This window comes from Pleurodeles waltl, chromosome 2_2, assembly GCF_031143425.1.
Source record: "Pleurodeles waltl isolate 20211129_DDA chromosome 2_2, aPleWal1.hap1.20221129, whole genome shotgun sequence".
NCBI lineage: Eukaryota > Metazoa > Chordata > Amphibia > Caudata > Salamandridae > Pleurodeles > Pleurodeles waltl.
The window spans coordinates 1,114,282,062-1,114,297,864 of record NC_090439.1 but is presented as its reverse complement, the minus strand read 5'-3'; the positions used below and the strand labels follow the sequence as shown (position 1 = coordinate 1,114,297,864).

Sequence of the window (15,803 nt, the reverse complement as noted above, 5' to 3'; positions counted from 1 at the left end):
TCCCTTTTTTGTGATTGAAGAAAGCTTGGTTGGGTCCATGCCACCAAAGGTCTTCCTCTCTAAGGCCCCTTTTGTTATATACAGTACTGGACCCTACATGCTGTCATTGGGATACCATCTGTAGTTCCCACCCTCTCCCTTACATTCCAAGAGAACTTGGGTGGAGACCCTGCCGGGGTGAATTACTGTCTAGGCTTTAAGGAACAGAAAATACATTTTTAATAATATCATCTCGGGAGTATATGTAACAAAATCTACGCTCACCACTGAATTTGAATTTTGATAAATATTACAACAGTACACAGATTCATTCTGTGGCCATTTCCTAAATCGACTTCTGAAAATTATGATTTTTAGGTCAGACGTTAGCCAAGAGTTTTTGATTTTACTAAAATTATATGTATAATAATGTACTTACTTAAAGGGGCTTTCAGCCACTTTTTATTCATTGGTTTGCTGTTGTGTTTTTCATATTTTGCTTTCGCCCACTACAGCACACAGCACATTGCGAAGAGTCAGCCTATTTCAGCCGCTGCTTAACCTTACTTTGAGTGACTGCATTTTGCTCTTTCACAGCCAGCACATCCACACACAAGGTAACTCCCTTCGGTGCCAGTGTTTTTGTTGTTTTTAATTTACAATTACTTTTCTGTTGCCTTTGTGTTAAGAGCCTGAAGTGAAGGTGGGACCTTTCTAATGGATGTGAGCAGAGGCAACGTTCCACATTTTATAATTTCCTGTCTCCTGCCAATGCTGCTGTAAATTCCTTGAGAAGTGTCCTTTGTTTATCAGACTACTGGTATTCCACAGCACAACAGACTGCATACATTTCGAACTGTTTAGTACAGAGTTATCCTCTTTTTACTATGCACTCAGTATTATATGTGAATTCATAAGTGGACTATTCTTCAGAAAACATTTATTCTGGACTCAATTTCACTAACTGTTCTTTAATTAACTTTGACCAGGAAGAAAATCAGCCTTTATTTTATTTTTAAAAATATTTATTTCTTTGTTCCTTTCTATCGATCTTTCTTTCTCTGTTGCCTTCTTTTCATTTTCCTTTTTTTAATGTTTTTCTTTCCTTCTTTTTTCTTTTCCCTTTCCTTGCTTTCTTTCTAATCTTTTTCGTCCTACCCTTTTTTTTGCCATCTTTCCTTCCTTTTTTCTTTCTTTTTACCTTTCTTGATTTTTTCCATGTTTCCTTCCTTCGTTCCTTTCTTTGTCCTTCCTTATTTCATTGGCTTTTTTTTCTTGCTTCCTTCCATTTTTTATTCTTTACTGACTCTTTTTTCTCGCTTTTCTTCTCTTTTCCTATTTCTTTCATTGCCTTCTTTACTTTTTTCTTTCTTTCTTGCTTCCTTTAATTTCTAGCTTTCTTTCCTTCCCTTCTTTTTGTCCATCCTTCTTGCTTCCTTTTCTTTTGTGCTTTCTTTACTTCCTTTTTTTCTCTCTTTCCTTCCTTCTTTTTGTCTTTCCCTCGTTTCAATTCCTTCCTTCTTTCTTTGTCTGTCCTTCCTTCTTTCTTGGTTTCTCCTTCCTTCCTCAAATTCCAGAAGCTGTCAGCCAATGGAAAAACAATTGGTTTCTTTTTTAGGTCAATGTAAGCTAAAACCTTTCACATTTTTAAAAATGATGTGCATGACAGTTACTTCAATGAGTTTTTGGCCACACCTCATCAGTTTACTGTGGTTGTGCCATTAACACTTTTCACCCACTCACTCAAGCATCCATCAAGGGGCAATGTGTTAGCTCATTCAGCCACTGGCTGCATTCACAATGAGTTACAGCATGCTGCCCTTTCACACTGAGGAGTACTATGGTCATGTGTGTGCTTTTTGCCGTCAAAAACATTTTTGCCTTTAGTCATGTTTTTTTTTTAGATTGACAAACACTTGGCAGTTTCCTGAACAATACAGGGACCAGGCTGGACCCTCTGACAATTGTACCTCATGTCATGGATGCTGGGAGTTGTGCAGCAGCAGTTCGGTGGAGCAATGTGAGGTCCGTGTCGAGTTTCGTCATGCTGCATTGGTTGTGATGGGGGCCAGAGCTGGGCTGGCAGAGCACCTTTATCCCCAGTTCCAAGGGTCCAGGACTGGGTAGGCACCAAGGAGGGAGGGGGAGGAGGGGTCACAGTAAGTGGAGTCCAAGTGCATGGTTCAAGAGTGTTGGAGCTCTCTGAGTCAACTCTGGTGGGTTCAAGTGACTGCACCTTCAAATGTGAGTTCAGCATTTCTGCTGTACAAATAAAACAGTTTGCTCCATGTATAATAAGACTCTAGCCCACATATAGCATACATATGATCCATGACTTGTCTCTTACTTAGCACTGCCATCAGGGCAGGGGTGTTTCTCAGTTTATGTTTAAACACTCACTTTTAATAAATATATTACCCAGCGTAAAGTGGTAGCGCACTGCCATTTACAGACAGTAAATTTCCAAGAAATGTCCCAAATCCTTCCCACTGATTTGCAGCTTTACTGATAAAACTTTATAGTGCTTTAACAGCAATCTGTGAAAATTGGGTTTCAGAAAACATATTTATCATTAGCACTTCGCCAAGTAAAGTGTTCCAATTTGTTTTCATCCTATTAAACAATTTTATCACACAGAAGTAGAAAAAATGGGCTTTCACAACTACTGAAATATATTCTGAAATGTTTGTACATTTGACTTACTTATTTAAATGCAGAGTGTTAGGAAACATCTGACACCCTGCAGTCTTTCATTTCACACTCTTTGTGCAGCAGGTTAGACAGTTCACCTTACAAAATCCTGGAACTGTGCAGTCAGAAGGGAAAGTAGTTGTAAGAAGACAAACTTACTTTTGACCTCCGTCTCTGAATACAGAGCAAATGTGACAAGATAACAAGATTTTAAAGCGTCTGTATTGCTCCTTCACTTTCTGACTGAACAGCACATCTGTTCTTTGTCAACTTGCTAGAAGGGATGATTAGGACCCAAAAATAGCTCAAACTGATAAAAAACAGTCTTGCCATAGCGAGTGGGTGAGTAGATTTTGAGGCCTGAGATGCTAAGAATTTCCTGCTTCCCTGCCCTGGTCCCAGTCTGTCTGGGTACACAATAGGCTAGTGTGAGATCCTTTGTGAGTGTGCCCATCCTGCCAACATCCAGACCCTCTATATTGTGATACTGTCTGTAAGGAATACACAAAGGCCATCTGCACATAATCTAATGTTTTTTTGTTGTTTTTTTTAAAACTAGAATACCTTTATTTTATGATTAATTAAAATCTGTACAATATAAAATGTTGCAATAATCCAAGTAGTAAAACACAGGCATAAAATCAGTAGAATCCAAAGTGCATTAGAAGATAAAAATACAATGGTTAACTGCCTCATTAAAACAAGTATTAAAGTGCGGAATTTAAAATCTGATGGACCTGGGGAAAACAAGAAATGCAGCAGAGGTAAGTAAATACAAGCAGTACCTTAAAGTGCTTTGTCAGAGTTAAAGTGCTTACAGTCATTCGTCTCTCACAACAGAGTTAAGGAGATTGGCTGCTATAACTCCTACCCAGGGCATCAAAGGAATGTGTGTAGCAGCTTAGAGTCATTTTCCAGCACGGCTATAAGGTGCTTGAAGATACTTAGTTTCCTAATAGAAAGTGTCTCAGCCGAGCAGGTTGGGCTAGGTTGTTTGTCGCTAGCCAGCCAGTTCCATTGCCTACTGTCTCTAGACTACACAGCCATGTAACACAGGAACAGGCTTGCAGGCACCAAATGGTTAGGACAACAAAATACTAAACTTTTTCAAAGTGGCATCTTCAGAAATGTGACCTTAAACCTGATTTTACCATTAAAAAGGGTCTTAAATTACAACTCCTCAAACACCAGACATACCTCTCCCACCCTCTCCCAATCAAGAGTTATCAATTATTAACTGTAATAGGGTAACCCAATAATATGTTATGGGAGAGTAGTGTAAAATACATTTGAAAGTTTTTCTGTAGTAGGACATGGAAAACGTTAAAAAAACATGATCAACTTTTCAAATACAACGCACCCTGCCCTACAGGCTGTTTAGTGCCTACCCTACAAGTGTCATATGTATAAAAAAAGGAAGAATTATACCTGGCAAAAGGTTAATTTTACCAGGTTGAAAAATCGTTTAAAACTGCACACAGGCTGCAATGGCAGGGCTGAGACATGTGTACGAGGGTACTTATGTAGGTGTCACATTTAGTGCTGCAGGCCCACTAGTAGCATTTAATTTACAGGCCATGGGTCCATGCAGTACCACTTTACTAGGGACTTTCAAGTAAATTAAATGTGTCAATTCGGTGTAAGCCAATTTTACCATGTTCAAAAGAGAGAACACAAGCACTTTAGCACTGGTTAGCAGTGGTAAAGTGAAGAGCGTCCTAAACACTAACAAAAACAGATTCAGAAAACAGGAGGGTAAAGGCAAAACGTTTGAGGATGACTCTGCAGAGAAGGCCAAGTCCAAGAAAAGTTACGACTGCTAAGAAGACCACATGAACTGTTGCAATGAGCACAACTGTGTTCAAGCTGTAATCCTATTACTTCTGTAAGGACTATGTTTAGCTTACATAATGTTGCAAAAGTAATTCACAAAGAAATAATCCACTGTAACAGTTTGATGAAAGCTTTTGCAACACATTTTAGATAGCTGCCTATACTGTCTCTAATAAGTAGAGAAGTGCAATAGTGCTAAAAGTGCTTCCATTTTGCTGCGCAACATGCAGTAGCAGCTGGGTGGAGTGTAACTTCAAGAATAGACATACATTCCTTAGGAGATGGAGATACTCCACTTTCAGGTTTAGCCAAATCGCGAAATTGAGGGCTTTGGGATTCTGATGTTGAACAAGACTTTGCTGCTGACTAAGTCTGCCTTGATTAGGCAGTCTGCAAAAAGGTGGGATGGACAGCACCAACAGGCACTTCAAGTACACAGCTGCCCTTGGGTGAGCTTCTCTAACAGGTCAGCTCTTGTAGTAGCTTTCACCAGCAAGCAAGGTAGCCCCAGTGTCCCAATGTGCAGCTTAATACCCTCAGAGCACATCCCAAGGAACTGCTCCCAATGAGTCACACAAAGCAAACGGGCCCCCACTAATTCACCAAAGTTTAAAGCTCCCATTCCGAAACAAAGGGAGAAAAGAGAGGGTACAAGGAGTCAACTTCCACTGGGCTTCCTCCAAAGTTTCTGAGATTTTTTCCTAGACCTGAAGAATTTCACTGCACCTGGATAAAAAGCTGTTGCACCACTGACTCACAAGCCTTGTGAGTGGACTAACCACCATTCGCCCTTGCCGCTCCACCATCTTGCTATTGCACAAAATCCTTCTACCCAATTCCAAAGGCAGCAGCTTATGCGTACCATACTCTCAAGGTTTCACCAATGTTAAAGGGGGAAGGCGTCCTCTAGCTCTTCTCACCCTGCTGACCTACCTTGGGTACTATACAGCGTGTCTAACCTTCATGCCTGGGACCATGTTCAGTCCAGTCCAGGGAACATTATCTGAATGAACAACAGTTATGAACAGATACGAACAAGTGAGGCAACTTCTGTTCTTTTCTGATCACACGATGAAACTATTCACTCATACACAGAGTGATTTGCTCTACAGAGAAAATGACCATACAGCCACCATTGTTGAGGTTTTCCTTCACACCATGAAGCTAACACAAGCGTGCATACCTGGAACCATATCTGATGTTTTACGTAACAGTCCAAGAGGGCTGCCTACCTTTGATGATTAACATACTCATAGCATCCGTTGAATGCCTGCAGCAACTAAAGTAACACTCTATTTTGAAACTATGCATTCCTATCTGGATCAAACTCCTGGCTGATATTCTAATTATATCAACTTCAAACTCTGCATTAATGAACTTATTCTTGCCACTACCCCAGCCAAGGACTTACAGAAAATCTTCAACAGACACCCCAATGGCCACCAACTGCTTGACACCACGTAGTCTGGTTTCAGACGCAACCACAGCAAGGATACTGCCTTCATCACAGCCACGGAAGACATCCACATTGCTCTGGATAGAGGGGATGCAGAGGCCCTCATCCCCAAGGACCTCTTCACAGCATGACACGTTTTTCTCCTCATCCAATGCCTACACAACATTGGAATCCAAGGACACACAGTCAGATGGATCAGCTCCTCCCAAACTGGAAGGACCCAGTCAGTCAGCATATCACTGTACACCTTCGAAACCTACAACCTCATCTGTGGAGTTCGGCAAGACTCTTCCCTGAGTTCAACCCTCTTCAACACATACATGATCCCTCTAGCCAGCATCATCTGCTCCGCAACTTCAACATCCTTTCTTAGGCCGACAACACTCAACACCATCTCCCTCACGAACAAGACAATCAGTACCCGGATCATGCTCAATGCGTGGACGACTGGCATTGCCCACTGAATGAAGACCAGCTGTCTGAAGCTGAACACCAACAAGACCAAAGTCGTCATCTTCAGGAACAGCACTTCAACATGGGACCCCGCCTGGTGGTTAACAGAGCTAGGACTGAGACTTACCTCTATGCCACATGCCAAGAACCTTGGGATAGTCATTGACACAAAAACTCCACACAAGCAGTAGTTTTCTCATATAATATCACCTTGATGGAAGGTGCTAATGAACAAGCAGAACTAGAGAAATTACTATAAACTGTATCAATATCACATCATAGTCAAAGTAGAAGGTGGTGAAAATAAGCCAAGAAACAACTTACATTTTCAGGGAATTTCCGTCTCAGCAACAAAGATTCACAGGCAATATAGCATGTGATCTGAATAACCTCAACCCACAGGTTTCTGTCGAGAATTATAGTTGCACAGCTGAAACAGGGTTTCATGCTGAGCATAACTCTTTGAATTGAGAAAGAAAGAGAGACAGGCACTCTTAAATACAGACAGAACTGAAACATCAAACGAACATGTGACCCAGCGCAGCTAGATATTTAATAGATGCCAGCAGTCCATACATCGATATTAGGCAGTGAGAAGCGTGGAACATATACACTATTGAAAAGAGATAGCTACTCTGTTGAAGAAAGGAGTTAAGTTCACTAAGTTTTCGGCTGTTCCGATCATTGAGTAAGACTCCTACTCTTATTTTGCCCACAAACAGATGACTGTTTTTTTCAGCTGTTCATCCACTTTTCTTCTTGATGGTGATGTGTCAATGCCTATTTCAACCCACTTTAACAAATAAATGCTTTGATGCTGCCCTCTGAAAAGTTGTCAAAAACAGTTTTTTAAACTGGATTTGCCGTTACAACTTTTAGTAATTGTCTACACTTGATATTTCTCACCTGAAAGGATGATGGGGTCTATTTCATCGTATTCCCGAAGCACCCAGATAAAGAGTTTTGCAAGATCCTACAGAGATATGAAAAACAATATAACACTTTATTGACATTTATTTTTTATAGTTCTTCAGCACCATAAAGAAAATGTTATTTACCCAGTAAGCATCTGTTTGTGGCATGTAGTGCTGTAGATTCACATTCTCTGCATACTTCTACCTACTGTTAGGTCCAAAAGTTTGCAAGTTGTTTGTCTATGAAAAGTCTTTCGGGTCACGAGGTGTAGCGACCCCTCCTTTTGCTGGTAATGCGTATGGACATGGATTCCACTGTTTGATTGTTTTCTCGCAGACTTATGTGGGAGCTACCAGAATCAATGTGAGAAATGTTTGCCTTAGCTTTCGAACCAGAATCAGAAGGAGAGGGAGAGGTGGAAAAGTGTAAGCAAATATTCCTGACCTGTTCATCCATAGGGCATTGTCTTTGGACTGAGGGTGTAGAAACCTGGAAGTGAAGTTTAGGCATTTTGTGTTTACGTTTGTTGCAAATAGGTCTATGTCCGGGAACCCCCACTTTTAAAAGTAGGGGAACAGGACTTGTGGGTGGAGTTCCCACTCATGGACTTGCTGCCGCATCTGGCTGAGGAGGTCGGCAAAATTGTTGTTTGCCCCTGTAAGATGTTCCGTTTGTAGATGGACAGTGTGGCAAATGGCCCAACACCTGATCTTCTGTGATAGGAGAGAGAGCTGCAGAGAATGTGCCCCCCCCATGTTTTCTGCACATAATACATGGTTGTCATGTTGTCTGTGCAGATGAGGATAACTTTGTTGGTCAGGTGAGGTGTAAATGCTTTCAGCGCTAAACAGCAAGAAGTTCTCGATAGCTGATGTGCAGACTGTGAGATCCTTAAGGTGAGCACCTCATCCTGTCTGTGAAGCACCTGAGGAATAGGGTCTAGAAAAGGCCTCCCCTTCACAAAAAAAAGAGAGAGAGAGAGAGAGAGAAGGGTGCAGCTGTTTACCAACAGTAGATCCTCCAGATGACCCTGGGACTGAGACAATTGACATGCTACACATTCGTGCAATGGATGCATGTGGAGACGGGACTTTGGTACTATGGCGATATAGGAGGCCATCATACCTAGTAGTCTCATGAAAGATCTGACTGCGACTTGCTGATCGGGGCGAAAACACAATATTTGTGTTTGAGGTCTGTATTCTTGCTGCACTAGGATATACTAAACCCAGCTGCGTGTCTAGAACAGCTCCGAGGCAGGGCTGAATCTAAAGAGGCTGAAGATGAGATTTTTTTGGAAATTGATAGTGAAGTCTAATTGATGCAGCACGTCTATGGTAGTTATGATGTGATCTAGACAAAGTGTGAGAGTGCTGGCTTTGATGAGTTAGTCGTCTAGATATGGAAAGATGTGAATGTGAATGTTCTGTCTGCGTAAATGTGCTGCTACCACCCCAAGACATTTTGTGACCACCCGTTGTGCAGTAGATGCCCTGAATGGGAGACGTTTGAACTGGCAGTGGTTGCCTGCTATCACAAATCTGAGGTATTTGTGATGTGCTAGGAGTAAAGGAATGTGAAAGCAGGCGTCCTTCAACTCTAATGCTGAGAGGAAGTCACATTGCTGAAGGAGCGGGATCATGTCCTGGAGTGTTACCATGTGAAGATGCTCTGACGGGATGTCATAATTTAACAGCTGCAGATCTAGATTCGGCCTTAATGATCCGCCGTTTTTTGGGAATCAGAAAGTACAGGGAGCATACTCCTGTCCCTCCATGGTGTGCAGGAATGGGTTCTATGGCTCCTTTGAGTAGGACAGTCTGAACCACCTGTCTGAGCAGGATGACATGTTCTGGGGAGTGTCTGAATGCGAGGGGGAATGTTTGGAGGTGTGGCAACAGTCATGTTGGATAATATCCAACACCCATTGATCTGATGTTGTTATATTATAAGGAACTGCTGTAGACATCCCCTGACAGGTGTTGAGTAGTCAGGGGGAAGAAGAAGTCACTGCTTTGTGGCAGCAGAAGAGCCACGTGCTGAGGTTGTTTTGCCCCTTCCTTTTGTGCTGTTCCCCCTATATGTGCCTCTGTAGAAACCTACAAGGGCAGACTGCTGACCTTGATTCCAATGATCGGAAGACGAGGTTTCTGTGGTTGTGGTCTTGGAGCCCGGTTTATATGATGGCCGGTGAAAGGACCTACGTGCATTAGGGGTTTGTAAGGCACCCAGTTTTTTCGAGTGCCTGATCGACCTGCAGGCCAAAGAGGTGCTCTTTGTCAAAGGGGACATTCAGTATGGTCGGCTGAACCTCTGGTTTAAAACCAGATATGCATAGCCATGATTGCCAGCATAAAAAAAACGCCAGTATTAATACCTCTGGCAGCTGTGTCAGCGGAATCCAAGCACACCGGATTTAATTTTTGGAGATAAGTTATCCCTCGCTAACTATCTCCTGGCATCTCTTCCTGTGCTCCTCTGGGAGGTATTGGAGGAGTTCCTCCATATCGCCATAGGGGGCGCGGTTATCTCTGGCTAACAGCCCCTGGGTGTTCGTTATATGTCAACAGTTGGTGGCTTGGGCTGTAAAGCTGTTTCCCGGAGGCATCTATAAGCCTGCTCTTCTTGTCAGGAGGAGCAGCATCATGGCGGTTTAAGTGTTGGCCCTCTTTCCAGCACTGGAGACCACCAGCGAATCGGGTGGGAATCTAGCCTCTGATAAAAATGAGATATGCATGGAGAAGAAATAGAAGGCTTCTCCGTCTTGAGTTACTGAAGTATGCCCTAGCTGGATCTTAAAACATGTCGCCTGAGTACCCCAGCATTCCCTTGAGCATTGGGAGATACTGTGTTGGCCTATGAGAGGCTGAGAGGGTTTCAAACAGGAAATCATCCCCAAAAGGCTCCTTATCTAAGGGTACCTGGTGATATGTGGCTGCCCGACTGATTAGTTCTTGAAAAGATGCGGCATCATCTGGAGTAGACGGTCTAGCAGGGTAGACGTCTGTGTCAGTGTGCGGATCAACATTGTAGATTGACCAAGGGTCTGTGCGTTGGGGCAAATCGAAAGTGTTCTGTTGTTCCCTGATCACCCGCAAAAGACTGGGGAGACCCCTGAGGGATGATGTCATGTGGGTAACCCTGTGAATGAGGAGGTGAAGATGAGTGTTGTGGAGGTGGTATTGGTGGTGGAGGAGAGGCAGGTACAGGAGGGTGTGGAGTAACAGAGTCCTTATCCATCCTCTTTTTCTTGGCAGCAAGCACAGGTACATCAAGGGCCTCTGCAAAAGAAAGCAGACTTTAACAAGATATGGCCAGTCTTTGGCTGTATATGGACATGTTTCTGTTTAGCATTGAGATGCTCTTTCATTTTATTGAGAATAGGCTTAACTGAGAGGCTCAGTTCTGAATGTGATGGTTTGGTTGCTTCTGCGCTGAAGCACCCTTGTGTTTCAGAGATTAAACATTTGGTGCCAAGGCTGCTTGAGAGGGTCTTTTAGTCGCCGAGGTGGTCAGTGTTCACTGTGAGCCTGAGGCTGTCGGTCCCGAAGCTGGAGATGGTCGGCTTGGTGCTGAGACAGACAGCTTAGGCTTGTGTATCAGTTCCAAGCCCAAGGGCAGGGCATCCAAATCTGTCTTTTGGAGCCGACCATGGCCTGACATCAGGGGTGGCCTGGTAGCCTTTGTTTCGGAGGGAGGTGGTGGTTTCCTGGGCAGATCGGAGGCATCTATAAATCACAGTATGTTGCTCTGGAGGGAGAGCTCTCAATCTCTTATCGCGAGGACTGTGTCTACATCGGACTCAGTGTCCTCGATCGAAAAAGGATCCTCCTCAGCCGCAAAGGCCTCTTGCAGTTCTTCTTCCTCCACCGACTTAACATCCTGTTGTTCGTAGATGTCGGGTGTTTCCTCGATCTCTTATCACTGCATTTCTCTTCGGCATGCTCTTCAGTCCCGTAGAGTTTTCTTGGAGCGAAAGGACTGGCAAGCCTCAAAGTCCTCCGTTCTCTGGTCGGGAGACAAACAGATTGCAGACTTGGTGCTGGCTGGTCCGCAGGAACTTTGGGGGTCATTCTGACCCCGGCGGGCGGCGGGAGCCGCCCGCCTGGAGGGAACCGCCAGAAGACCGTACCGCAGTCAAAAGACCGCAGCGGTCATTCTGGGTTTCCCACTGGGCTGGCGGGCGACCGCCAAAAGGCCGCCCTCCAGCCCAGTGGGAAACAGCCCTCCATGAGGATGCCGGCTCCAAATGGAGCCGGCGGAGTGGAGGATGTGCGACGGGTGCAGTGGCACCCGTCGCGTATTTCAGTGTCTACAATGCAGACACTGAAATACAAAGTGGGGCCCTCTTACGGGGGCCCCTGCAGTGCCCATGCCATTGGCATGGGCACTGCAGGGGCCCCCAGGGGCCCCACGACACCCCTCACCGCCATCCTGTTCCTGGCGGGCGGAACCGCCAGGAACAGGATGGCAGTGAGGGGGTCGGAATCCCCCATGGCGGCGCAGTGGAGACCGCCGGTTTTCCTGTTCTGACCGTGGCCGAACCGCCGCGGTCAGAATGCCCAAGGGAGCACCGCCAGCCTGTTGGCGGTGCTCCCGCGGTCCCCGGCCCTGGCGGTATTTACCGCCAGGGTCGGAATGACCCCCTTTGTGTGGCACTTAGGATAGAAAGGGAAGGGAGTCCGACAAATTAAGAAAATGGCAGCTCGAAGGGCACAGCGCAGAGGAGCTCTGTTGGAGCATGTTGATCCAATGGGTGATGTTTTCCTGGTTTCGAAGCACAAAGGATGGAGGTGCATGTTCGATAAGACATACAATAAGTTGTGGACAGCAAATGGAAAGAGACCGAAAAGATGGTCTCAACCCGGAGCTCGGTGAAACACAGCCAGAACAACAGTAGAAGAAAACAATCTAAATATGGAATCAATGTCCATGCGCATTACCAGCAAAAGGAGGAATCACTACACCTCATGACTCGAAAGACTTTTCGAAGACAAAAAAGTTGCAACCTTCCGAACCAAATACTAGTTCTCAGAAGTATGCAGAGCATGTGTATCTACAGCCACACATGCCATCAAACATTGATATTATATGAACAATGCATGCGTGAACCAGACAAAATAGTGCAAGTCCTCTCTTAAAAATAACGGCAATCTCATAATAGTTTGACAATTCAGATACAACTGACAGATGTCAATCTCAGATGACTGAAGGAGAGTGATGTATTTATCAGTAAAGAGAATGTGTCAAGAACTGAAGATGAAGTTTATGAACTGTAAAGCAATCCCGTTTTCCAATACCACTTCAACTATGCATCCATTGTCTGCAGTGCCTGCCACTTGTCAACCGGGGTGACAGGGTATTAAAAAAAAAAAAATAACAAAAACACAAAACAAAAAAAAACAAAAAACACCACAATTTACCTTGATATTGGGAGAGACGGTTCTGTCTCTCCTTCCTCCTTGGACTCCCGGGAGCACACAGGCTTCCAGACTCCTCTCCAATCACGACGCTACTGTCAAGTACATGACAGCAACATCCTCATTGGTCGGAGCGTCGTGCTTTGGCGCTCAGACAGGAAGTAAGGCCCTGTGCACTTTCTCCTCCCAGCTGTTCAATACAGCCAGGTGGAGAAATGCAAAGTGCGCATGACTGTTTTGCCTGCCCAACATGGCCAGCCAAAGCGTCATGCGCACTTATGTGCACATAGCCCTCTTCCAGCCCAGCCCCACCCTGTCCTAACTGTGCTCTAAAGGAAAAATAAAATGATAATAATGTTACGTTATTATCATTTTATTTTTCCCTTTCTTCCACTGCATAAAGCAGTGGGGTGACGCTCCTCCGCCTTAGCTGAGGAGCCGCCACTGATTGAGACATTATAAATTTAGCATGAAAATCAAGGCTCTCTGCCAGTTATCTACAATATCAAACTGAGCATTTCTTCAAAGACTTGCATTTCTCCTTAGTAGGAATATATCGCTGAAGAAAATGAAGATGGAGCATGGATTGCAAGGGAATGGAAAACAACTTTGTTGAAACTAATTTCTTGCTCCAAGATACCTTCTTTTTTTTTTTTTTGCCCCAAGATACCTTCATTGTATTATTGAAAAAAAAAATAAGTTTAATAGCCCAACTGAATGATGGTGGTGGAGATGTGACATTCAGATGCACATTCAAATATGAGGTTGCCTGGTAAGCATGTTTTTTCTTTGGCTAAAAATGAACAGGAACAAGAACTACTCCTATTTAATATCTGCTTGATAGACTAACACTGGCAGAGTCCTAGTGACAATCTATAAATTCTTAAGGACTTTTATGGACAGCTCTGCCCACACTTTTTTAGGCAATTTTATAGTTCTGTGCTGCACCACGTGCTTCTGGCTACAGATTGTGCTGGTCACCAGTTCCCTACCCCGTTAACCCAACAAAAAACTGCTACTTCAACAGTCCGTCTTACACAAAAGCCTCTGTCTGGTCAAGTGCTCTTCTGTTTTGAAGCTATTTGTGAAGGGAAACTCTTGCTGCATCATTTCTTTGATGGGAAAGGATATGGAAGATACTCTCTAACAGTAAAGGCTGGGGTTCAGCTTTGATCTCAAAGTAGTTGAGTTGGAACAGGTTGGCTCCAACACAATACAGGAGGCAAAAAATATTTACTTTTGCTATAAAGTGCCCTAGTAGGACAGAACCTGATCATGATGCGGACTGAAGTGCAAAAATTCTAACTTTATTCACACACCACATTTAGGTTGATATTATAACAACTGATGTAACTATTCTGCATCTGCTTTGGACTGAGAAGAAAGAGGACCAGTTTGAAATAATTCGTTTGGTGAAGGACTGAGAAGTGGTGACTTCTGCTTCATCTTGAACATCTGGACCTACGAGGCTCTTTAGCATTCAATATTCTAGGTACAAGTAGAAAATGCTGCAGTTTGCCTCATCTGTGGGATGGAACATCATCCAGCACTCTAGAAATATATTCTGGCCCCACTGAAAGATAAACCGCATTCAAAATACTCTGTCTCACGTTTAAATCTGGAAGGCCCACACCAGCATAGATATTGAACAAAGTCAAGAAATACAGCACCCTCCGACCTCTCCACTAACAACTCAACCTCCTCTCAACCCCTAGAACAAAATGCAAGAGCAGACATTTTAAGCGACTGGAGACAGTTATGGGTTAGCCTTCACAGCTCTTCTGCAGCGCCAACAACCTTTTTGACCTTCATAAAAAATGAAACTAAAACCTATTTTAAATCAAAGAAGCTCCACTTCTTTCTTCTCCTCGTCTGGTAATAACCGTTTTCGAGAACATTTACAATCCATTAAAGAAATAAGACTTTTTGCAAAATGGGATATGGCAGAATGTGTCCACTAAAGGCCTCAGCGTTGAGACAATTCATTTTTCCGTAATCACTTTGGATAGTGCGTTATCCCCAAGGCAGCACATGGGCAGGATCAGACCCAAGTAGCAGGATCTGCAGAAGAAGCACCCCAACCCTGAGCATCGAATGACTCTATTGTGTACAAGTTACTTGGAGCTGGTGGAGCAGTGCAACATCCATTCTGCAGCATGAATGCAATGTGTGCTGTTATTCTGCTGCTACATATCGGACTGTAGTAATGCTGAACAAAGGTGGGTTCTCTCGAGGGCTTTAAGCACCCCAACAATGCTCTTCATTGCTATACTTGGGGCAGTACCTGCAGTCAGTTCAGATCTGAATGGCAGTGTATGCAGATGAAGAGGCCTCTCTCTCCCCCATCACCTACTCCCCATCCCCCGCACACATGCCCGATCGGTCAGCTCAGTATACAAGTGAGTTGGGGAGATGTGACAGATGAGCAAAGTACAACGGAGTTGCACCGTCTGTCCTGCCCATTGGGGCCAGTGTCACTGCCAGCTGGATTCAATGTACCGCAAGAGAAGTCTGTTAGATTTATCCCTGGATTGTACCCACTCAACTGCAACCTGAGGCAAACAAAAGCTAGCATCAAGTTGTCCAAAGGCAAGAGGGGTGCTGTCCCCCCACTTCTTCACAAAGGCTTACTAAATTCGCTTTAAGCCAGGTGTTTGCATGTGCACTAGTGATATCAGAATGCCAAGTAGCCATGTTGCATTATTATATTTCATTGCTCATCATAAAATAAAAAAACACAATGACCTCTCTCAGAACAGGTGGATACTGTGGTATACTCTAGGCCTTCCAATTCACCCTATCTGACAGGATTCCAGCTGAACCTCCACAATCAGCCTACCGACTGCTAAACACATTTAGGCTGACCACGGAGTTCAAGGTCATTACAGATGCTTTCTCCAGTCCTGAACGTTTCACGTATAACTCATTGTTCAATGGTGTGTAAGTCTGATTAGCTGAATGGAAGAACAAGACTACAAGAGCCAGAATGCATTTAGTTATCACAGAATAGTCCACGCCTGGAAGCAGCATCTGTAACGACCTGGAGCGAGGCACTC

At 44.1% G+C, this 15,803-nt stretch overlaps 1 protein-coding gene across 1 annotated transcript in view; it reads right to left on the bottom strand.

Moving 5' to 3' along the window:
- The window catches only part of LOC138282897 (GDP-L-fucose synthase-like), a 68,417-nt gene that overhangs the window by 11,437 nt on the left and 41,177 nt on the right, over positions 1 to 15,803 (bottom strand). Inside the window, exon 8 of the mRNA XM_069220908.1 lies at positions 7,319 to 7,385. Coding sequence (XP_069077009.1) covers positions 7,319 to 7,385 — 67 coding nt within the window. The remainder of the gene's footprint in view (positions 1 to 7,318; positions 7,386 to 15,803) is intronic.